Source organism: Erinaceus europaeus, chromosome 2 (assembly GCF_950295315.1).
Source record: "Erinaceus europaeus chromosome 2, mEriEur2.1, whole genome shotgun sequence".
Taxonomy (NCBI): domain Eukaryota; kingdom Metazoa; phylum Chordata; class Mammalia; order Eulipotyphla; family Erinaceidae; genus Erinaceus; species Erinaceus europaeus.
This window is the reverse complement of record NC_080163.1, coordinates 18,758,766-18,784,089: the sequence shown is the minus strand read 5'-3', so window position 1 is coordinate 18,784,089 and position 25,324 is coordinate 18,758,766. Positions and strand designations below refer to the sequence as shown.

Genomic DNA, 25,324 nt, shown 5'->3' with positions numbered 1-25,324 from the left:
AAAGTCCTGAGGAAACCAGATGAATTAAACTTTTCCCACCTTTATGAGAACTTCAAGCCCAGTGGAAAAGAAACACATCAAGAGAAATGATAAGATAGTTAGAAAGTTCTATTCAAGAAAGAGATACAGCAGAAGTGTATGAGAGTAAATCTGGAAGGAATATTGTGTGGATAGACATGTGCCTGTGCATGTATGCAGGAGTGAATGATAAGAAAAAGAAAAGAAAAAAGAGCTCTGTATTACAGAAGCCAGACCTTCCACTTCCTGCACCCCACAATGACCTTGGGTCCATACTCCCAGAGGGATAAAGAATAGGAAAGCTATCAAGGGAGGGGATTGGGATACGGAGTTCTGGTGGTGGGAATTATCTGGAGTTGCACCCCTCTTATCCTATGGTTTTTTCAGTGTTTCCTTTTTATAAATAAATAAACAAAAGATATGGAAAAAATAAATATTAAATCACTAATTTTAAAAAAGTGCCTTTTAAAAACTTTTTTATTATCTTTATTTATTGGTTAGAGACAACCAGAAATTGAGAGGGAAAGGAGTGATGGAGAGACATAGAGAGACACCTGTAGCACTGCTTCACCTCTTGCAAAGCTTTCCCTCTACAGGTGGGAACTGGGGACTAGAATCCTGGTACTTGCACATTGTAACATGTGCTATCAACCAGATGTACCACCACCTGGCCCCTGGTGGTGGTGCACCTGATTGAACACACATGTTAAAATGCACCAATCTTGGTTCAAGCCCTTGACCTCCATCTGCATGGGGAAAGATTTGCAAATGGTGAAGCAGTGCTGCAGGTGTTTCTCTGTTTAGTTCCTCCATTTTCCCTTCCCTCTCAATTTCTGGCTGTCTCTATCCAATAAATAAAGATTAAAAAAATTAAATGCATCATTTATTTTATTATTTTTTATTTTATTTATTTTTTATTTAAGAAAGGATTAATTAACAAAACTATAGGGTAGGAGGGGTATAATTCCACACAATTCCCACCACCCAATCTCCATAACCCACCCCCTCCCCTGATAGCTTTCCCGTTCTCTATCCCTCTGGGAGCATGGACCCAGGGTCATTGTGGGTTGCAGAAGGTAGAAGGTCTGGCTTCTGTAATTGCTTCCCCGCTGAACATGGGCATTGACTGGTCAGTCCATACTCCCAGTCTGCCTCTCTCTTTCCCTAGTAAGGTGTGTCTCTGGGGAAGCGGAGCTCCAGGACACATTGGTGGGGTCTTCAGTCTAGGGAAGCCTGGCCGGCATCCTGATGACATCTGGAACCTGGTGACTGAAAAGAAAATTAACATGCGAAGCCAAACAAATTGTTGAGCAATCATGGACCCAAAGCTTGGAATAGTGGAGAGGAAGTGTTAGGGGGGTACTCACTGCAAACTCTAGTGTACTTCTGCTTTCAGGTATATATTTTGCAGTAGTTTACGGATACGTGTGAACATATGCTCTCTCTCACAGAAACTGGTGTATACCTAGGTTTTGGGACTTTGTTAGAAAATGAACCACCTGAGATGGAATTAGAGTATACTATGAAAGGAAAGGTCTCACCCGAGTAATGAAGCTGAAGGGTTGTCATTCCACATGTGAAGTCTCTGGACAGTCTGAAGTGAAGCATGTTGAGGTGGCAATCGTTGTGTTGGTTAGGTTGTGATCGGCAGATGCAATATTATTTGATATGGATTGGGAGAGGCATACGAGAAAGTGGGCCCTATCCAAGGTTCCAGGACTAGGGGAAGTAGAGGCTCTATAGTGGAGATGTGAGGTTCCTGCTGTCTTAGGGTTCAAAAAGACAATAGATAGTTAATGTTATCATCACATTATTTGGTAATTGGGTTAACTTTGAAAAGTCCTTTTGTTAGGGTTTGCTGTACAGTATCCAGTATCTTGTATATAGCTGTGCTATTGGTTGCTTCTGGTCTACTTGGTCTAGGCTTTTGAGAGAGTCTGCATATCAATTACACAGCCTATATATTGAAAAGATTCAGTTTGTGTTTTGAAAAACTTCGAGACATATAATTAATTTTCCCCCTCTTATATCAATTAACTAGTGATTTATATGACTACATTTTACTAGGAGTGTACATAAACACCATTCCCACCACCAAAAGATTGTGACCCATCCCTCCCACCCACTCCCACCCCCCACTGTCCCAAGAAGCTACATGTGTACCCCTCACCACAGGGTTTTTACTTTGATGCCCTACTTACAATTTGGTCAGGTCCTGCTTTTAGTTTCCCTTTCAGATCTTCTTACTCAACTTCTGTTGATGAGTGGGATCATCCCATACTCATCTTTATCTTTCTGACTTAGCTCACTTAACATAATTCCTTCTAGCTCTGTCCAAGATGGGTCAGAGAAGGTGGGTTCATTTTTCTTGATAGCTGCATAGTATTCCATTGTGTATATATACCACAGCTTTCTCAGCCACTCATCTGTTGTTGGGCACCTGGGTTGCTTCCAGGTTTTAGCTATTATGAATTGTGCTGCTATGAACATAGGACTACACACCTCTTTTTGGTTGGGTGTTATGGAGTCCTTGGGGTATAACCCCGGAGAGGAATTACTGGATCATATGGAAGGTCCATGTCTAGCCTTCTGAGAGTTTTCTAGACTGCTCTCCACAGAGGCTGGACCAATTTACATTCCCACCAGAAATGTCAAAGGGTTGCCTGTCCCCACAACCTCTCCAGCATTTGTTGCTGCTGTCCTTTTTGATGTATGCCATTCTTACAGGAGTGAGGTGGTATCTTAGTGTTGTCTTAATTTGCATTTCTCTGACAATCAGTGACCTAGAGCAGTTTTTCATATGTTTGTTAGCCTTTTGGATCTCTTCTGTAGTGAATGTTTTGTTCATATTCTCTGCCCATTTTTCGATGGGGTCATTTGCTTTTTTGGTGCTAAGTTTGCTGAGCTCTTTATATATTTTGGTGATTAGTTTCTTGTCTGATGTATGGCATGTGAAGATCTTCTCCCATTCTGTGAGGTGTCTCTTTGTTTGTTTAATAGTTTCTCTTGATGTGCAGAAGCTTTTCAATTTGATGTAGTCCCATTGGTTTGTTTCTGCTTTAGTCTTCTTTACAATTGGGTTTGATTCCTCAAAGATGCCCTTGAGGTGTAGGTGGGAAACTGTTTTACCGACTTTTTCCTCTAAGTATTTGATTGTTTCTGGTTTGATTGACATCTAGGTCTTTGATCCATTTGGAGTTGATTTTTGTTTCTGGTGAGATTAAGTGATTCAATTTCATTCTTCTGCATGTTACAACCCAGTTTTCCCAGCACCATTTATTGAAGAGAGCTTCCTTTTTCCATTTAATCCTTTGGGCCCCCTTATCAAATTTAGATGTCTGAAGATGTGGGGATTTATTTCTGGGCTTTCAATTCTGTTCCACTGGTCTGTGTGCCTATTTTTGTTCCAGTACCATGCTGTTTTGATAATGATGGCTTTATAATATAGTTTAAGGTTTGGGAGTGTGATGCCTCCATTTCTGTTTCTTTTCCTTAAAATGGTTTTGGAAATTCTAGGTGTTTTCATGTTCCAGATAAATGATTGTAGTGTTTGTTCTATTCTCTTAAAGAAGCTTGGTGGAACTTTGATGGGTATTGCATTAAATTTGTATATGACTCTGGGGAGAATATTCATTTTGATGATATTTACTCTTCCAATCCATGAGCATGGGATATCTTTCCATTTCTTGGTATCAGTTTCTAGTTCCTTGAGTATCGACTCATAGTTTTCAGTATATAAGTCTTTCACTTCTTTGGTCAACTTTATTCCTAGGTGTTTGATTGATTTTGCTGAAACATTAAATGGGAGTGATTTCTGGATATCTTCTTCTTCAGATTTAGTGTTTGCATGAAGAAATGCCACTGATTTTTGTACATTGATTTTGTAGCCTGATACCTTGCTATATTGCCTTGTAACTTCCAGTATTTTTCTGCTGGATTCTTTAGGTTTATCTATGTAAACTATCATATTATCTGCAAATAGTGAGAGCTTGACTTCTTCCCTTCCAATATGTATTCCTTTGATTCCTTTCTCTTGCCTGATTGCTATGGCAAGAACTTCCAATACTATGTTGAAGAGTAATGGTGACAGTGGACAGCCCTGTCTAGTCCCCTGTTGGATAGTATGCCAGCTCCCTCCGGCTTAAACACCAGTATGTCTGTATGAGATTAGTTTGATCCCATTCAAAGCTGTGGTCTATTCACATAAATCACTTTTACATTTACATAAAGCATCACCTTCCCTCCAGGGCATTGGTGGTTCAGTGGTAGAATTCTCACCTGCTCTACCCCCTGTCCTTGTCACACCCTGATCTTCCACCAGTCACTTTTCGCTCCACCCTCTCCATGTCACATCCTGTTTCCACCCTACTTGGAGAGTATAAAAACAGCTGTTCTTCTGATTAAAGACACTTGGAAATTGCTTTCTGGCTCCGAGAGTTCCAGAGTGTATCTCCTGTGAAGTTAGTGCAGCACGAGTTCCTGATCCCTCTCCCACACAGCAGCCTAGATCAGCTCCAGTTGAGTTCTCTCCAACCCAGAGAGCACTAGTTCAGGAAGAAGCACCTTCAAGCTATCCCGGCATCTGGCACCTGGAACTGGGACACATAAGCAGCAGATTTACAAGAAGACATCCTAGATAAGTACACACCTTTTGGGTATCTGCAATATTGTATTAAGGCACTGTGATTTTTTTTCTTTCTTATTGTTTTCCTGAGATCTCTCCACCATGGAAAATCTTTTCCAAATTCTGCTTTATTTTTCCAGTATACAATTTTTATATATCTGGGACATTTTTCTCGGGGCTGCACCTTATATCCTGTTGATCATCATAGCAGCTTTTAAGGAATATATAGGGCAACCTCTCAAAAGGCTTAAGGACCTAGAGGCGGAGGTCCAAGAGATAAAGGAAGTGATCATAGAACTTTACCCAGCACCTTAAGAACAAGAAGAAGCAAAGGCGTGTAGTGATCCTGACCCACCCTAATTCCTCTGCATCTTGCCCTGAGGCCCCTATTTTGGCATCTTGCCCTGAGGCCCCTATTTTGGCAGACACGTGTCCGAATTCTCCTTTGGACTCCACAGCCACTTCTTCGCCCACCCCCGTTTTGACAGACACAAGTCCGAATTCTCCTAAGCCTCCAAAACCACTTCTTCGGCCACTTGACCGGAAGCTTCCACTTCGGTGACTCCTCCTACTGCTACACACTTATCAGAGCAAGTCCACACATTTCCAGTCAATGTGGCCCCCAATAGACAAAAACCTCAGGTCTGGTATCCATATTCTGCCACCGAACTGAAGGAACTACGCCAGGCTATCAAGGATGACGGTATTCATGACCCATGGACCAGGTCCATTTTACAAGGCCTGCTTCAGAACCTTAATACTCCCCAAGATTGGAAGGATGTAACTCACGCTACGCTCCCAAGCCCCCTCTTCCTGCAATGGGAGGCATTCTTTCGCGATGAATGTTTAAAACAATCACGCAAAAATATTCAAAATCAGCCAGAGGGGAATTTTGATGCATTGTTTGGAACAGGACAATTAGAAACAGGGATTCAACAGGTGGAAGCCAAGTTTCCACTGGGGTATTTTGATTAGGTACGCCTGAGTGCATTAAAAGCATGGGAGCGATTAACACCACCCATGGGAGCGGCCTCAGCCCCCATTCTCTCCCTTCAACAAGAACCTGATAAATCCCTCGCTAAATTCATTGCCAGGGTCCAGTCGAGTTTGGAAAGGAAGATTTATAATCCTGATGCTTGTTTTCTCCTCCTGCGATCCATAGTCTGGGATGGAATGCTTCCGCATTTTCGACAGGCCTGTATCACTCTTAGAAATGAACACCCAGATACTTGGATTATAGCTACACAGGATCTCATATCAAGCTCTTTTCAAGGACCTATGTTACAGGCCTATGCAGCTACCTTACATAAGCAAAAAGGGGCTTGCTTTCAGTGCTGTCGCCAAGGGCATTGGCGTAACCAATGTCCAGAAAATAGACCGTGACCCCGCCTCCAGTCAAGGCAACCCCGCCTCCAGACAGGGAATCAGAGACCACAAATTCCTTGTCCCAGATGCCAGAAAGGATTTCACTGGAGGAGAGATTGTAGGTCAAAGTTCCATAGGAACAGCACGCCTCTGTCAAATGTAAACAGGGATTTAAACTAGGTTTGGGGCTTCCCTTAGCCCCGCCCCCAAGAGGGAAGGAAGCACGTCGCCCGCTTGATGCTGTGCCCTTCTTCCACAAACAGAAGCCCAGCTTGGGACCCAATCCATTGCTACACCCACCACACCAAGTAACAATAACAGAGGGTGAGCAGAAGGAGGAACCCGCGGTATGTGGGAACTTCCAGCATAGAAATAACTGGCTGGAGCAAGAGAATAGCTCGGATTCAGAGCCTGAGATTTTATGGACCACCCCAGTTTTAGAAAGGGATCACCCAACTATGACAGTAAAGACTGGTAATATTCCTTTTAAGTGTTTGATTGACATGGGAGCAGATAAGACAATCTTAAGACAAGCAGAGGTTCCCCAGAGTTGGGAACTCCTCCCAGGACCATGCTTACATGGTTTTGGAGGATTGACTCAGGCATTCCGCACACGAGATTCCCTTGTGTAGGAAGATCCAGAAGGGACTACTGGATGCTTTCAGCCTTTAATAGCTGATATAAGCACCAATTTATTTGGAAGAGACTTGCTGGAATCTTTAGATGTAGTGATATCCTCAGACACCTCTGCAGGACACCACACTCACTCCTGTGAGACTGCTAGACCCAACCAGCACCCCCAATACTAACTGCCACTGTTCGTAACAGAACTCCCCACTTAGATTGGCTTTCTAATGAGCCTGTCTGGGTGGAACACTGGCCTTTGCCTAGGGAGAAGCTAGAAATTTTAAAAGAACTCGTCCAAGAGCAGTTGTCTTTGGGACACATTCGTCATTCTCAGAGCCCATGGAATACTCCAGTCTTTGTGATTAAAAAGTGCTCAGGAAAATATCCTCCAAGATCTTTGTGCAGTTAATAAAACCATGCAGGTTTGGGGCTCCCCCCAAGGGGGTTTGCCTCTTGCTTCTGCGACTCCCACAGGAATTCCAATCATAGCCATTGATATACAGGATTGTTTTTTCTCTATTCCCTTACACCCACAAGATTGTAAACCTTTTCCTTTCTCTGTTCCTTCTATTAATAATGCCAGCCCTGCCAATAGATTTGAATTGGTGGTACTTCCCCAGGGCATGGCTAATAGTCCTACTATTTGTCAAGAGGCTGTTAATTCTGCCCTTTTCCCATATATTCCTAAGGGTCTTAAGGTTTTTCATTATATGGATGACATGTTAATATGGGGAGAATTAGATACAGATCTCTCTGCCCTACGTGATTTTCTCATTCCTGCATTAAAGAGGAGTGGACTTAATGTACCTCCTGAGAAGATACAGCTAATTCCTCCAATATCTTTCTTAGGCTCAGAGATCTCCCTAATGCAGATTATTCCTTTAAAACCTTGTGTTACTTTTCCTTCTAATATCACTCTTGCTTCTTTACAAAGTTTTCTTGGAAATTTGAATTGGCTTAGGCAGTATCTTTATCTGCCTACGAGCTGCCTGCAACCACAGTTCGATCTGTTAAAAGGAAACAAACAGCCCTCCTCAAAGCGTATGTTAACCCCCAAAGCCTCCTTGGCACTGGAAAAAGTTAACCAAGCTCTCCAGGACATGTACCTCATTTGGTTCTCCCCCCTCCTCTCCAATAAATCTTCTAATCTTTAACTCTACCCCCAAGGTAGTGGGGGCATTGTGGCAGAAACATGGCGTTCTCGAATGGCTTCATACGCCAGTAGGTGGAGCTCCAAGAGTCCTTACCGAGATTGATGCCTTAGCACTTATGGTTCGCCAAGGAAGAAAAAGATCGGTTCAGGTCTTAGGAAGGGAACCAGATATAATCATTCTTCCCTTTTCTCTCACAGATACAGAATGGCTCATATGCCACCAATCTCGTTTTGCCATAAATTTAATGGGTTTTCCAGGACAACTAGATAATCATTTTCCCTCTAATAATTTGATAGCTTCTTTACCTCTGTTTCCTCTACTAGTACCTAACTTTTCTCTCGAGATCCCATCCCCTCTGCTCCTACAGTGATCACTGATGGTGGAAAAAAGGGAGCTGCTGCCCTTATATATTATCCAGACCAGCAATACCCCAAACCTCTCTTTACTGAGCTTCCTGATAATTCCCCTCAGTACAAAGAACTTTATGCTATTTTCCTTGCATAAAAGCTGTACCAGAATCCTTCAACCTTTTTTCTGACAGTGTGTATACTGTTAACTTACTTCCATGGCTTGCTCAATCTTATGTAAGAATTGATGACAACCCACTTTCTCCTCTTTTAATTCAAATTGCCTCGATGCTCTGTTCTCGAACCCAACCACTGTATGTTCAGCACCTACGTTCCCACAGCCCTCTTCCTGGTCCCCTGTCCGAAGGGAATGTTGCAGCCAACCACCTCACCTCCACAGGAATTCTCCTAGCCTCTGTCTCTAATCCTGCTGACTTTCACTCCCTAACCCATGTTAATCTTAAAGGTCTTCGAAATCGATTTCCTGATATTCCTCTGCCACAGTTAAAACGTATTCTTGCTACATGTTCTTCCTGTGCAGGTCTAATCAAAACACCTGCTATTCAAACTCTGGGGGTTAACCCTCGAGGTTTAAAAGCCAACGCTCTTTGGCAAATTGATGTTACCCACATACCCAACTTTGGCAAACAAAAATATGTGTTCTTCTCAATTGATACCTTCTCTAAGTTTATGTGGGCTACAGTTCAGACTGGAGAAAACTCAAAAAATCTTACAAGCCATATGCTCTCCTGTTTTGTTGTAATGGGCTTACCTCTTCAACTTAAAACGGATAGTGGACCTGCTTTTACCAGCAAACAATTTAAAGATTTTTGTTCCCTCTGGAACATTACTCATACTACAGGCATTCCATATAATCCACAGGGACAAGGCATTGTTGAGAGGGCCCATCAAACTCTTAAGGCTCAATTAAATAAAGAAAAAGGGGAAATGTACCCCCCAATATCCAGCTGGCAAAAGCCTTAACTACATTAAATCTCTTTAATATTTACAAAAACTCAGACCAACCTCCTATTATTCTTCATTGGCAAACACCACCCACCCTCCCAGCTATTAAAGTCAAATGGAAAGACCCACTTGATAAAATTTGGAAAGTACCTGACCCCTTGTTGACTATGGGGAGGGGTTTCACATGCATTTTTCCACAAAATTACTCCAAGCCTGTTTGGGTTCCTGCCCGCCATGTCCGGCAATACCCACATAATAGCGCTGATATCCCTGAAGAACAAGAAACACTGCAAGAAGACTGGCTGCAAGAGGACTGGCTGCAGGATGCACCCCAGGATCCATAATACAACATGGCAGAATCTAAAAAAATCTGATTCACAGAACTCTTCCTCCCCCCCACCCCCAAATGTCTTATGCTATGACTGGCCAGTTGTGTTTTGTGAGTGAGTGAGTGAGTTAAAAAAAAATTGAGTGAGTAGAGTGACCAAAATTTTTTGTACGACCCATTGTGCTCAGAGTACTCTGAACGTTAACTGATTTTATATAAAACGGCTGGACGCAGCCATGGTTTCTGGAGACGTCCAGAAACAGTCCAAAAATTATTCATTCCCCTTTTTGATTTCTTTTTTAAGTCTTGTTATAAATATGAAATGTTTAGTCTTAAACTGTGTGAGTAAAGATGGTTCAACTATGACAGTAGATCTAAATTCCCATTTGAAATGATATATCTTAGTTACAAGTTTTTCTCCTCCTGTGTGTTATAAACTATATGTTTAATATGTGTGTTTCAAGTTTGGTAAACATTAACTTAATGGTTAAAGTGTAACTTTGAAGCTACATTCTTACCAGGAGAGGTAAAATCAATTCATTAAAGTAACTGAGTGTTTAAGGTAAAACTCTAAATATTCAATGTGACAATTCATCATCTCCTAAGTTAAAATACAAATCCTCTATACAGGACATTTTGGTGGGCCCCCAAAAAGGTCCTGTAAGCTATCTTGTGGAAATTAATCCACAATAAATTTGGCATTGTAAATGTACAAAAAAAAATTGTCACTAAAATGTGTTAACTCTCTAGTAACCTGAGTTTGCTTAAAAACCCAATGTAAAAATGGTTAAGAATCAATATATGTAACTTAAATTTGGTATGAAAATTTTGCTATATAGAGACTGCTACATGAGGTCACATGAAATGACCTTTACATGAAAGTATAAAGATACCTAAACCAATTATAATCATTGAGTTATCAATTGTAGTAAACTTCTAATTTGTTACAAAGTTTTTTCATAAGTAATTGACTACAGCTATGACAAGCCTTCACATAAAGAAGCATCTGCTCATATAGAATCCCCAGAAATCCATCTTGGACCCCTGACCTCTGACATCACCCACAATTACAGCCATCCCCCAAAACCCATGATGTGACCTGACATGATCTGGAGAACCTGATTCACAGACTCCAAAGGACAAGACTTTCCTACTGCCTTTCTCTCACCCATCGGTGTCTGCTCTTCCTGCTTCTGTTTCGCCCATCATGTTTTGGCAGTTCCAGGTCATTCTCTACAGAGAAGAAAGTTCCAGTGGCTGTCCTCCTCCATCAAGATAGACGTGTGGTATTTATTTCCTTGCCATTGACATTGGACTGATGCTTCTATAGAACTTGATGGACACTCCCTTTATACTGCTGGACTTCTTGAAGAATGACTGTAGCAGTTCATAGAACTTTCCACCAGCTCACTCGGGATTTTGCAATGCCAGATTACCCCTCTAGCCCCTCGGCTTATCAGGCCCCCACTCCTCCACCCATCAGGTTCACTCTGTCCCTTGCTACTCTTGCTACTCTTACTTATCCCTCCCTGTCTTGTGCTAGTTCTTTTTGAAGACACTTGCGCGCTATCATTCTGCTTTCTTCCCAACAGGTTTCTGTTCACCCCTACACTGCTATTCCCCTGACAGAGATGAAGCCTTTTACAGACATTGACCCAGTTATATATGGCCATTAAGTAAGAGGGAGATGTTGGGAAATTGTGAGGATATGGTTGAGCTTGGAAGGGCTTGAGCCTGAGGGGTGTGTCAATCCTGTTAGTGTCTCTCTCTTCGGAGAGGTTGAGCAAGGAGGGACAGTAGAACCCCAAAACATGTGCCTCTTATCAGTCTGCCTGCCTCACAAAGTACCCTGCATTCCTAATACTATGGCAGATAGTTAAAAAGAAATGGGGAGATGTTGGATAGTATGCCAGCTCCCCCTGGTTTAAACACCAGTATGTCTGTATGAAATTAGTTTGATCCCATTCAAAGCTTTGGTCTATTTACATAAATCACTTTTACAATTACATAAAGCATCACCTATCCTCCAGGGCATTGGTGGTTCAGTGGTAGAATTCTTACCTGCTCTGCCCCCTCTCCCTGTCACACCCTGATCCTCTCCTTGTCACACCCTGATCTTCCACCAGTCACTTTTCGCTCCACCCTCTCTACGTTACATCCTGTTTCCACCCTACTTGGAGAGTTTAAATACAGCTGCTCTTCTGATTAAAGACACTTGGAAATTGCTTTCCGGCTCCAAGAGTTCCAGAGTGTATCTCCTGCGAAGTTAGTGCAGCACGAGTTCCTGATCCCTCTCCCACACAGCAACCTAGATCAGCTCCAGTTGAGTTCTCTCCAACCCAGAGAGCACTAGCTTAGGAAGAAGCACCCTAAGGCTATCCTGGCAGTCCCCAGGCAGTCTGAGGGGGAATCCTTTCAGCTTCTGTTCATTGAGTATGATGTTGGCTGTGGGTTTGCTATATATAGACTCCACTATCTTGAGGAATTTCCCATCTATTCCCAGTTTTTGTAGAGTTTTGAACATGAATGGATGTTGGATTTTGTCAAAGGCTTTCTCTGCATCTATTGAGATAATCATGTGGTTTTTGGATTTGCTTTTATTGATGTGGTGAATGACATTGATTGACTAACGGATGTTGAACCAACCTTGCATTCCTGGGATAAATCCCACTTGGTCACGATGAACAATCTTTTTGATATTTTGCTGTATCCGGTTGGCCAAGATCTTGTCTAAAATTTTGGCGTCTCGGGAGTCGGGCTGTAGCGCAGCGGGTTAAGCGCAGGTGGCGCAAAGCATAAGGACTGGCATAGGGATCCCGGTTCGAGCCCCGGCTCCCCACCTGCAGGGGAGTCACTTCACAGGCGGTGAAGCAGGTCTGCAGGTGTCTATCTTTCTCTCCTCCTCTCTGTCTTCCCCTCCTGTCTCCATTTCTCTCTGTCCTATCCAACAACGATGACAACAACAATAATAACTACAACAATAAAACAACAAGGGCAACAAAAGGGAATAAATAACATAAATAATAATAAAAAAAAGAATTACAAAAAAAAAAAAAAATTTTGGCGTCTATGTTCATCAGAGATATTGGTCTGTAGTTTTCCTTTTTTGTTCTGTCCCTATCAGCTTTTGGTATCAGGGTGATGTCGGCTTCATAGAAGGTGAAAGGGAGTATTCCTGTTTCTTCAATCTTATGGAAAAGCTTAAGAAGTATGGCTAATAAATGTTTCCTGAAAGTTTTGTAGAATTCATTTGTGAAGTCATCTGGTCCAGGACTTTTGTTGTTGGGGAGGTTCTTACTAATGGTTTCGATTTCTTTGTCTGTTATTGGTGCATTTAGATTTTCTTCTTGGTTCATTTATGGAAGGGCATAGGTTTCTAGGAATTGTTCCATTTCTTCCAGATTCTCTAGCTTGGTGTTGTATAGTTCTTTATAGAAGTTTCGCAGGATTTTCTGGATTTCTGTGGTGTCAGTTGTGATATCTCCTCCATCATTTACAATTCTATTAATTTGAGTCTTCTCTCTTTTTTGTTTGGTGAGTCTGGCTAGGGGTTTATCAGTTTTGTTTAATCTTTCAGAGAACCAACATTTGGCTTCATTGATCTTTTGTTTGGTTCTTTTATTTTCGATGTTGTTTATTTCTGCTCTAACTTTAGTGATTTCTGTCCTTCTGGATGCTTTAGGGTTCCTTTGTTCCTCTTCCTCTAAGTCCTTGAGGTGTGCAGTAAGGTCGTTCATTTGAGCTTCTTCTTGGTGTTTAATATGTGATTGTATGGCTATAAGTTTCCCTCTCAGTACTGCTTTAGCTGTGTCCCAAATATTTTGATAGGTTGTGTCTTCATTTTCATTAGTTTCCAGGAACATTTGAATTTCCTGCTTGGGTGAATCTCTGACCCAGTGGTTCTTAAGGAGTATGTTGTTTAGTTTCCAAATTCTGTGACTTTTAATAATTTTCTGTTTGTTGTTAAATGTTAGTTTTACTCCACTGTGGTCTAAGAAGATACTTGGGATGATTTCAATGTTGTTGAATTTATTGATGCTGTCTTTGTGGCCTAACATGTGGTCTATCCTTGAGTATGTGTTATGTGGATTTGAAAAGAAGGTGTATTCCAGTTTTTTGGGGTAAACGACTCTGAAAATGTCCAAGAGGTCTAGTCTGTCAATCTCTTCATTCAATTCTCTTGTATCTTTGTTGGTTCTCTGCTTTGTTGTTCTGTCTAAGTGTGAGAGTGGGGTATTGAAGTCTCACACTATTATTGTATTACTATTGATGTATTTTTGAAATTCTTTCAGTAAGTGCTTGATGTATTTAGATGGTCCCTCATTGGGTGCATAGACGTTAATGATTGTTAAGTCTTCTTGGCTGATTGATCCTCTAATCACTATGTAATGTCCTTGCCTATCTTTTATTACTTTATTTAAGTTAAAATCTATCGTGTCTGAGATGAGAATGGCTGTTCCTGCTCTTTTTTGTGGTCCGTTAGCCTGTATGAGAGTTTTCCATCCTTTCACTTTAAGTTTGTGTTTATCTTGTTGTGACAGATGGGATTCTTGCAAGCAGCATATGGTTGGATTATGTTTTCTGATCTATCCCCCAACTCTGTGCCTTTTGATGGGTGAGTTTAAGCCATTGACATTTATTGATATTATGGATTTAATGTATTGTAGTGCCATTGTTCAAAAAAAATTTTTTTTGTTTGCTCTGATATATTGCCAGTATTATAGTGATTTTCTTGTTTATAAGAGGTCTTTTAGAACCTCTTTCAGAGCCGGTTTGGTGATGGTTGCCTCCTTTAACTGTTGTTTGTCTAAGAAGGTTTTGATCCCTCCATCTAGTTTGAATGAAAATCTAGCAGGATATATTATCCTTGGTTGAAACCCTTTTTCATTCAGGGCTAGATAGATATCTTGCCATTCTCTTCTAGCTTTTAGAGTTTGAGTGGAAAAGTCTGCAGATAATCTTATGGGTTTTCCCTTGTATGTGACTTTTTGTTTCTCTCTTGCAGCCTTTAGGATCCTTTCTTTATCCTTACTTCTTCTCATTGTGACTATGATGTGTCTTGGTGTCTTCAAGTCTGGGTTGATTCTGTTTGGTACTCTCTGGGCCTCTTGAATCTTGATGTCCTTTCTGTTATTCAGGTCTGGGAAGTTTTCTTCTATTATTGCCTCTAGAATGTTTGCTTCCCCTTCCTCTCTTTCTTCCTCTGGCAGGCCAATTATATGAATGTTACTTCTTTTGAGATCATCCCATAGGTCTCTGTTGTTGTCTTCAGTGTCTCTCAATCTCTTTTTAAGCTCTTTCACCTCTTTCTTCGCTTTCTCTAACTCATCCTCTATCTGACTAATTCTGTTTTCTACTTCTGTTAGTCTGCTTTCCCTTGCCTCAGCTTCTTTCTTCATTACAGCTATTTCAGCTTTCAGTTCTCTAATTGCCTCAAGATAATAAGTATTTTCCTTGGGGGTCTCAACTGTTGTTTCCCCAATACTGCCATTCCTTTCCTCCAATGTCTTTTTCATTTCTGTGATTAATAAGTTTATTATTGCTTGCATACTTTTCTTATCTATGGTTACTTCTGGCTGATTTGTAGTTTATTCTGGGCTCTTGTCTTCATTTATTGGAGTAGCAGTTTTATTTGTTTTTGATCTACCCTTTTTTTATTATTTATGTTGTTTCTTTTTTTATGCTCTATTGTTCCTCAGCTGTTGTGTCTTGAGTACAAGCAACACTGTACTAAATACCTTTACAACAATTGCACTCACCAACCTCAGGAATTACCATAGCAACTGAAGCAAGAATTGAAGCAGTTTAATCACTACCAGTTAGCCAATTTCCCCAGTCCATGAAAAAATAGTAACCAAAAAAATTTTTTTAAAAAGGTGACTGTACTGGCTCCACTCCTGTCCAAGCTACTGTGTCCAGCTATTATACTAAAAGGGGAGGTGCCCAAGTGTCCCTTTGATTTAGTCTTTTTCCCTCATGTTGTCATCTGGGTTTCCTTTTATTTTTCCAATCAAAATAAGTAGCAAGGCCACGCAAGTGAGTAAAACAAAACAGAACATATGGAATCAATATCCTTTGTCACAGTTTTTTAAAAACTCCTAGTAGTCAAGACACTATACTGGTGTAGGAAAAACAAGCTTAGGGAAAGACTCTGCCTCTGCTATGATGGAGAGCGAAAGTGAGAATGAGAGAGTGAGCGAGAGAGAGAGAGAGAAAGGGAGAGAGGAAAGGAAAGGAAAGGAAGGAAGGAAGGGAAAAGATGAAAGGAAGGAAGTAAGAAAGGAAGGAAGGAAGGGAAGGAGGAAGGGAGGGAGGGAGGGAGGAAGGAAGGAAGGGTCCAGAGCCAGGTGGTAGTACATCTGGTATAGCATATACATTATAATGTGCTCAGGGAATCCTGTTCAAGAGCCAGGTCCCAACATACAGGGGAGGAGTTTCACAAGTGGTGAAGCAATGATGCAGATGTCCCTCTCTATCTATCTTTCTGCCCTTCCTTCTCAAATTCTGACTCTATCCAACATAATAAAGTAAATAAATTAAAGGATGAGAGAAGGAAAGAGTGAGAGAAAGGGAAAGGAAAAGAGAATCCTGCTGTTAGCATATACTGTTTTTTTAAATATTTTTATTATAAAGAGCAAGAAATTGAGAGGGAAGGAAAGAGACAGAGAGACACCTGTAGCTCTGCTCTACCACTTGTGAAGCTTTCCTCCTGCAGGTGGGACCGGGGAATAGAACCTTGGCCCTTGTGCACTGTAACCAGGTGCACCACCACCTGCACCCCCTTCCCCATACTGTTATTTTGGTTCTCAGGCTCCAAATCACACCTCTGTCTTTCTGGGGTCTTTAGCCTGTGAATGGCAAAGAAAGGACTTCCTTGGCCTCCATAGCTGTGAGAGTCTAGCCCTATACTACATAGATCTAGCTTTCTATATAGATTTTCATACTGATGTGGACATGGAAATAAATATAGACCTTGTCATAGAAATAAACATTCTATTGATTCTTTTTCTCTGAAGAACTCGGAGTAATAAACCTTATTAACTGCTTCTAGACACACCTCCAATTAAAGGCCCCCGTTTTAAAAGCTTTGGGAAAAGTCATATACCACCACCCTCTTTTGTTTTTCATTTTATTTATTTATTGGATAGAAAGAGTAAGAAATTGAGAGGGAAGGGGGAGATACAGAGAGATATCTGCAGCACTGTTTCACCACTCACAAAGCTTTCCCCCTGCAGGTGGGGACCAGGAGCTCAAACCTGGGTTCTTGTGCATTATAACATGTGCACTAAACCAGGTGTGTCATCCCCCAGCCCCCCCAAAGCCCCCCAGCCCCCTTTCTACATCACAGTGGATAAAAGAAGAAAATTTCTGAGAAGATCTGGAAATAAGAGACTTGTTCAGCAGTGTTTATCTTACCCTTCAAAAATTTATTTTATATGAGAATTCTTCTAATCCTCACTGGACTAGTATTTTCCTGAAAGTAATTTGGAAGAAACTTTGGCAGAAATAACATGGTTTTACTATCTATATTACATTTTCATCTTTTTTTTTCCTTAAAGATTCTTAAGGATTAATAACTGGTGCTCCAATTCAACAAGACCTCCAGAATAAATCAATTTTTTTTCAGGATTAATAACACACGTTGAATTGGTGACTATTAAAGACAAAGCATTTGGGGAGAAAATACTTATGAGACACAAATAAAGGACTGAGATCTCAAATACACAAAGAATTCCTGAAATTCAAAAAGAAAAGTTGAGAAATGAACAAAAGATTTGGGCAGATATTTTAACAATAATGGCAAAGTAGAGATAACCACCAAAATAAAAAGATTTTCAACATCTTTGGTCACCAGAAAACTGAAAATAAAAGGAATTAAGATTAATCCTGGGACTTGTTGCCTGCATGACAACTTTACTATTCCTGGTTTTTTTTTTCCCTTTTTCCTTTTCCTTTGGTAGAGGGTGAGAAATAAGAGATACCTATATCATAGCTCTACTGCTCTGAGAGCTTCCCCTCTCTAGTTGGAGAACTAGTTGAAAGCAGGTCCCCTCCCCACCCTCCCAACTCTTCATCTGCACTATTTCAGCCCTTAAGTCCATGACTGGTCAACAATTTGTTTGGGTTTGTATGTTAACTCTCCTGTCAACCACCAGGTTCCAGATGCTCTTGTCAAGCACCATGTTCCAGCATGATGCTGACCAGACTTCCCTAGACAGACAACCCCACCAATGTGTCCTGGAGCTCCACTTCCCAGAGCCCTTCCCCACTAGGGAAAGAGAGAGACAGGCTGGGAGTATGGATCAACCTGTAAGTGCCCATGTTCAGCAGGGAAGCAATTACAGAAGCCAGACCTTCCACCTTCTGCATCCCACAATGACCTCGGGTCCATACTCACAGAGGGATAAAGAATAGGTAAGTTATCAGGGGAGGGGATGGGTTACAGAGTTCTGGTGGTGGGAATTATGTGAAGCTGTACCCCTCTTATCCAATGGTTTTGTCAGTGTTTCCTTTTTATAAATAAAAAAAGAAAAAAAGAAAACAGGTCCTCACATCATAATGTATGTGTCACTATCTGACACACTGCCCAACCCTCTTGTTTTCCTTTCTTTTTTGCTAGAAGATGAGTGACCGAAAGAAATAGAGATAAAGATAGAGGGAGAGAGTTGGAGAGAGCTTCCCAACTTATAAATTGATGATGGATGGATGGATGATAGATGATAGATGATAGATAGATAGATAGATAGATAGATGATAGATAGATAGATAGATAGATAGATAGATAGATAGATAGATAGATAGATGCTGGGATAGCCTGAGGGTGCTTCTTCCAGAACAAGTGCTCTCTGGGTTGGAGAGAACTCAACTGGAGCCAACCTAGGCTGCTGCGTGGGAGAGGGATCAGGAACTCATGTAGAGCTAGCGTCACAGAAGATAGACTCTGGAACTCTCGGAGCCGGAAAGCAATCCCAAGTGTGTTAAAACAGAAGAGCAGCTGTATATATACTCGCCAAGTAGGGTGGAAACAGGATGTGACATAGAGAGGGTGAAGCAAAAAGAGACTGGTGGAAATCAGGGTGACTACAAGAGGGGACGAGCAAAAAGACATCATGAACCACTGGGATTAAACCAATACCCTGGAAGCAGGGTAGTGCTTAGTTAACAGTGGTTTATGTAAATAGACCACAGCTTTAAGTGGGATTAAACCAATGCCCTGCAGGCATGGCAGTGCTTAGTTAAGCAGGATTAGAGACAGAGGCTTTAAGCAAGGTGGAGCTGGCATACTACCCAACAGATAGATAGATAGATAGATAGATAGATAGATAGATAGATAGATAGATAGATAGATGATAGATAGATGATAGATAGATAGATAGATAGATAGACAGACAAAGATACATACTTGAAGACCCGCTTGACCCTTGTGAAGTGTCCTCCCTGCAAGTGGGGAGTGGGAGATCGAACCCAGATCTTTGCATAGGTCCTTGCATTTCATACTATGTGTGCTTAACTAGGTACACTGCCATCTGGGCCCTGATTCCAATTTATTTTGCAAGCCTTCTGTCCCATAACTAAGAGTCCACTTCTTTGAGAATGATTACCTATGTCCTTGACATTCTGGTTGATTGTATAAACATTGTCAAACAGGACAGGAGACAGAAAGAAAAACAAGACAGACTGGAGAACATGGAGCAATGTGAAAACAAGACCTAAAAATGTCCAAACAGATTATGCTGAGACGCATGTGGTCAGCCGCCATATGTTACACCAGTGTCTTCTTGGAAAATGTCAATTAAAATTAGCCCCTGACAAACACACATAAGTTTAAGACCCTGTTGTTTACTAGAGAGAAAGAGACATTAAGATAGGGAAATTGAAGAAAAGGAACTGAGGGAGTTTGGAGGCTGAAGACTCAGTTTCCAGCCTTTGTAATGCAGTGGAGTTGACATCTCCCCCTCTGAACTTGGCAAACCCAGGCTTCAGACCAGATTCACAGCCCTGCTGGACTACAGCTGACAAATGTCATACCTTCTCCCCAGATTCAGTGTTCTTTGCAAAAGGGAGGATAGGGGGCTGGAAATGGCTCATCTGGTATAGTATGCATGTTCCTATGCACAAGGATCCAGGTTCAAGCCCCCGGTCCCCACCTACAGGAAGCAAGTCTCATGACTAGTGGAAGAGTACTTACTTTCTCAATCTCGGCGGGGGGGGGGGGGGTGATTGCAGGGAACAGTGGAGTCATGCAAGCACCAAATCCCAGTGATAAGCCTCATGGCACTGTATACATAAATACATTAATTGATCAATTCAGACAAAAGGAAAGTCATGAAAGTATTTCTTCAGGACTCTTGCAAATATCAAGAGAGAGAATGCACATAGTAAAAGGTCAATAAACACACAGTTATGGCCGTTAATCACCTTGGTCAAATCCTCGAAACTTGCTAGACCTGTTGATTTGCAAGAACTGAGGAAAAAATTAGCCCAGGAAACACGATGCAAACTGTTTTGTCTAGTCTCTAGGCCACCCTCTAAGTGGCCCCTCCAATTATCATCCTGACAGTGGGTCTCTTACAATCCATCAGGTCCCTCCCTGACCTTGGCCCCTTATAAGATGCACTAGCAATTTTCAGTCTTGCAGCAAGGAATAACTATTTTTCTCCAGGATTGGATTGGGCCAATCCTGCCAGTTTGTGAATAACTCTATGGGAACAAACTAGGTCCTTTGGCAAAGTCAATCAACTCTTCAGGCCTCATGGGTATTCACTACTAAAATAGTCCCACAGCACCCTGAAGAGTATCTTTGCCAGTTCCTATTACAGTTCATACTCATTCTCACAGAGTAGTAAATGCCTTTTCTACTTGAACACATTAGTTTGTGATAAATCAGTCATCAGAACTGAATTTGAATGGTTTTGTCTCTATTAATCTTTGTGTAAGTTGTTTCAAATACAGTATATTACATATTTTACTAAAAACAAGTTTTTTTTTCAAGGAATCGATTTATTTATTTATTTATTTATTTATTTATTTATTGGGTAGGCAGAGAAATCAGGATGCAGGGGAAAGGGTGGAGAAAGAGACACTTGCAACACTGTTTCACCATTTGCAAAACTTTCCTCCTACAGGTAGGGACCAGGGGCTTGAACCTGAGTCCTTGGGCATAATAACTTGTGCACTTAACCAGGTGAGCTACCACCTGCCCCACCCCAAAACAAATTTAAAACAATAGATTTTGTCCAAAGTCAAAATCAGCAGCTCTCAATTAACAGGTATGTGTGTTCGTGTGTGTGTGTGTGCGTGTGTGTGTACGTGTGTGTGTGTGTGTGTGCATGTGTGTGTGCGTGTGTGTGTGTGTATGTGTGTAGAGAGAGAGAGAGAGAGTTAAGATTTACTTATTTATTTTTACAAGAGAGTGAAAGCCCAGAGTACAACTCAGTTCAGATATATGATAGTGCTTTAGGTTAAACTTGGAGACTCCTGGGGTCGGGTGGCGGCACACCTGGTTGAGCATACATGTTACAGTGCACGAGGACCTGGATTCAAGCCCCCAGCCCCCACCTGCAGGGGGAAAGCATTGCAAGTGGTGAAAATGTGCCACAACTGTCTCTCTGTCTCTCTCCCTCTCTATCACCCCCTCCCTCTCGATTTCTGGCTGTCTCTATCCAATAAATAAAGCTAATAAAAATTTTTTAAATCCTAGAAACTCCCACATTAAACTTGCATTTTACTGTCAACTGTAAACCATTACTTTCCCAACAAAGAAAATTTAAAGATTAATTAATTAACTAATTTGTTAATTAAAATAAACCTGGAGACTCAGGGCCTTGGGTATACAAGTCCTGTGGCATAGCAATAATCTATCATCCCTATCCAACAAGCCACTATTTCTAAAAAAAAAAAAAAAAAAAAGACATAAGCATGACAATAATAAAAAAAGTAAATAACTTCAGGAAGTCTTCTACTATAGCCCAGAATTGTTATTAATTAGACAATCCCTATGACTCATTTCCTGCTTCTAGTAAACTGGGAGACTGAGGGACAAGGGGCAGGTTACCACAAGGAATAGAGACAAGTGCATTTGAACAAACAGATAAGTGAAGAAATCCACTAAATTGGATCCATCTAGCAATAGGTTTAGTGGTTTTGTCCTTTAACCTTAGAAATATATGTTTATAATGGCTACCCAGAAAGCAAACTTTAGTGAAAAACATTTCTCATATGAATGTGATTAAATTCACTAGAGCAGAGATACTGAAAACAAAATTCAAATTCTATGTAAGGTTCTGCTAGAAACATTTCTGGCTGTAAATATGATCAGAAATAAGGAGCTGTTGGAAAAGTTATAGCATGTTATTCTGTAAAATAATGCAAAAATGTGTTATGACTTTTCCAAAAACCCAACAAAAAGAAAAACATACAGGAGCAACACAGAGGAGTTTATATCTGGCTCTATCCAGACTCACTGCCTAACATCATAGCTATTGTCTTCCTTCTCAGGGGAATAATCTTAAACCAAGTGATCTGACTGACACTACCAGATAATCTGTCAGACAACACAACCCATCCTTCCTTTTGAATGGAGGTGACTTTTCTTGAAATCAATTTTCCTTTGTAATAACCTTACACCACCTTCTCTCTGACTATACAAACTTTCAGTTTCCTGCAACTTATTACAAATATTTCTACTTGTTAGACTGGGTGCTGCAAGGGGGAAAATCAATCCTTTAATGAAGCAAATTAAATCTCTCAATTTGTGGAATTCTGTTTGTTTGTTTTTTTTCCAAACACTGTCCTGAACAGGACCCATGTATTGAACTGAGATTACAAGTGTCTCATCCTCAACCATCCAGCATACTTCCCCCACCCTCACCCTCAACCTTCCTGCAACCTAAACTTCCTGAACTCCCTCAACCCATTAAAATAAAGTTCCCATTGGCAAAAAAAAAACCAAAAAAACATAGATACCTTTTCTACTGGGATCAGCTCAGTCACCATATCAAAAGCAACTAATTAACTTCCTGTGTCACCGATTATAAATAGCATCCAATACTAATCATTATCAACCACTCTCCATTTTGCCATCTTGTTTCCTCTTCTATGACATGAGAGATTTCATTGGAAGTGCAGGAGCCTTATCGCAGACTCAAGAGTCATTTATCACCAAGATAGATAGCTTCTTTAATAAGCCAGCCTTAACAGACATTGGATTTGTCACAGGAAGTAGGCATGTACCTTTATCCCCTTGACTCTCCACTATCTAATTAGGCAGGAAAAAAAGTAGACAAGGGCTGTGGAGAAGAAAACAGTCCATGGAAGTATTTTAAGCAACATTTCTCTATCTCAGATAAAGATCACATTATCTGATCCAAATTGGTGTATGAAAAATAAGCAAAATGTTTCAAAATAAGGACAAAATACACGCAGATCTATTTGAAATCAGTGAATCTTGAGCTGGAGAAACAGCATATTGGGTCTGCCAAAGAGTTTCCTGCCTGAGGCTCCAAGGGCTCAGGTTCAATCCCCAGTACCACACTATAAGCCAGAGCTGAGCAGACCCCTGGAGGATGGGGTGGGAGGGGGATATATAGTTTCATTATAAATCATGAATCTTTTGGAAGAATGTTCCTAATGAATAAATAATTATGCATTTTTCCCTAAATTTATTTATATATTTTTGACTAGAGAGAGAAATTGAGAGGTAAACGGGAGATGGGTAGGGAGAGAGGAAGATACTTGCAACACGGCTTCACTGCTTGTAAAGTTCCCCTTCTGCAGGAATCAAGTGAAGTTACTTTGTCTAAGCCTAACTTCACAGTATTGACTCTCTTTCTTGTTTGCTTGCTTAATTTCTTTCTTTCTTCTTTTCTTTCTTTTTTATCATAGTGTCATGAAAACCATGAGTACTTACTACATACCAAGTCTGAGACATAGACCTCACAAAGAAAATGGAGAAATAAAAACAAAAGCATTTGAATCTTAGAAAACAATAATTATGAAGAAAATGTTAACTGTAAGGAGCCAAGTGATAGTTAAGTGATTAGAACTAGTGGGTAGGCTTGTCAAGCTGTGTTTTAAAGAGAGACTTCAAGACCCCCTACCCAAGTGATCCCCAGAATGGCGAGTCCAGAGCTTTACAATAGTAGCATGGAGAAAATTTTAGGTCACTTTATGGGTTAACTTTTCAAATTGGAAAATCTGTGAATAGCTTTTATTTATGGCAAAGGTAAACTGTTCTTCTAGTTATGACAACAATAACATTCTGTCATTAAGAGAATTAAACAACAACAACAAAAAGACAACTCAAAAATGACATTATATCTCCTATCAAAAACAACATTATGTAACTTCCAAGTTACTCAACCATGTGGCTTCAGTCACCATCTTAAGTAAACTCAGCTGATTGGGAGTACTGTGGTGGTGCAGCAGGTTAAGCGCACGTGGCATAAAGCGCAAGGACAGGCGGAAGGATCCCGGTTCAAACCCCTGGCTCCCCACCTGCAAGGCGGTGAAGCAGGTCCGCAGGTGTCTATCTTTCTCTCCTCCTCTCTGTCTTCCCCCTCCTCTCTCCATTTCTCTCTGTCCTATCCAACAACGACATCAGTAACAACAACAGTAAGAACTACAACAATAAAACAAGGGCAACAAAAGGAAATAAATAAATAAATATTTTTTTTAAAGTAAACTCAGCTGAAGACAAAGGCCAAGGGAAGAGAAGGAAGAACAATTGTAAGACATTATTAAGGAAGGCGCAATAAAAGAAAGTCTGTGATGCCAATTCAGTTTTGCCTTGGTTATTGATCAAGACCTCTTTCCAGGCATTAGGTCTCTTCCACGCAGGCAGGGATACCCCCTTCCAGAAGATTTTCATTTTATACAGGTAAATATTTTTTTCTTGACAAAGAGCAACCTCAGCTACCTAGCCTTCAGTTCCTTCCTATGAAACAATCCTTTCGCCAGAAACATATTTGCAGATGGTTGGGTTATTGAGTGTTCACAATATTTAATAATGTTATGTCAACAACAACAACAACAAAACAGGATTCAAAAGCAATTAGCTAATAGTGCTGCCGGATAATATAGATAATATAGATAATGAGAAATGATTTAAAAAGTATGAGAATAGCTAAGTACCTACCTGTGTTCATTAGATCACTTGCAATTAAGAGCTACACATTGAAATCTATTGAGAACATTAGTACTTCAAATTAAACAAAGAAAGAGGAAGGAACTGTTAGTACCCAGGTAAGTAGAAAACAGAGAAAATAAACACTTATTTTTTCTGTGTTGTCATTAGGACATCATTGTATCAGGGTGACTTTTTCAGACAGGGACACACAGGTAAGCTTTGAGAAACTGGGCCCTTGGAGCCTCAGGCAGGAAAGTCTTTTGCAGAACCAATATGCTGTCCCTCCAGCCCCAAGATTCACTGATTTTAAATAGATCTGCATGGATTTTGTCTTTATTTTGAAACATTCTGCTTATTTTCCATATACCAGTTAGAATCCCTTAGAGAGATCATATGATCTTTATCTGAGGCCAGTGTAAAACCAACAAAGACCAGAGTACTTACTGAAGTTGTCCCCAATGCAGTCAGTGCTGGGTTTGACCCTGGGTTACTAACAAACAATGGAGTACCCAGTTAAGTATTACCATATTCAGGGACCCAGGTTGGAGCCCCCCACCTACAGAGTAGATGCTTTAAGATCTTTTTCTCTCCCTCTCTACCTCCACCCCTCCTCTCAGTTTCTTTCTGCCCTGTGAAATAAAATAGGTAGAAGAAAAATGGGAAAAAAAAATAGCCACTGGGAGTTGTGGATTAGTAGTGCCAGCACTGAGTCCCAGGGATAACCCTGGTGACAATAAAAGAAAAAAAAATCCAAAATTCATTGGTTAA

At 40.8% G+C, this 25,324-nt stretch overlaps 1 protein-coding gene across 2 annotated transcripts in view; it reads right to left on the bottom strand.

Moving 5' to 3' along the window:
- Positions 1 to 1,207: 1,207 nt before the first annotated feature.
- COMMD10 (COMM domain containing 10) overlaps positions 1,208 to 25,324 on the bottom strand; it is a 924,871-nt gene continuing 900,754 nt past the window's right edge. Inside the window, exon 7 of one of the 2 annotated variants that reach the window (XM_060177380.1) lies at positions 1,208 to 1,287. In XM_060177380.1, coding sequence (XP_060033363.1) covers positions 1,237 to 1,287 — 51 coding nt within the window. In that variant the 3' untranslated portion in view covers positions 1,208 to 1,236. The remainder of the gene's footprint in view (positions 1,288 to 25,324) is intronic. The other variant, XM_060177387.1, reaches the window with a different exon arrangement.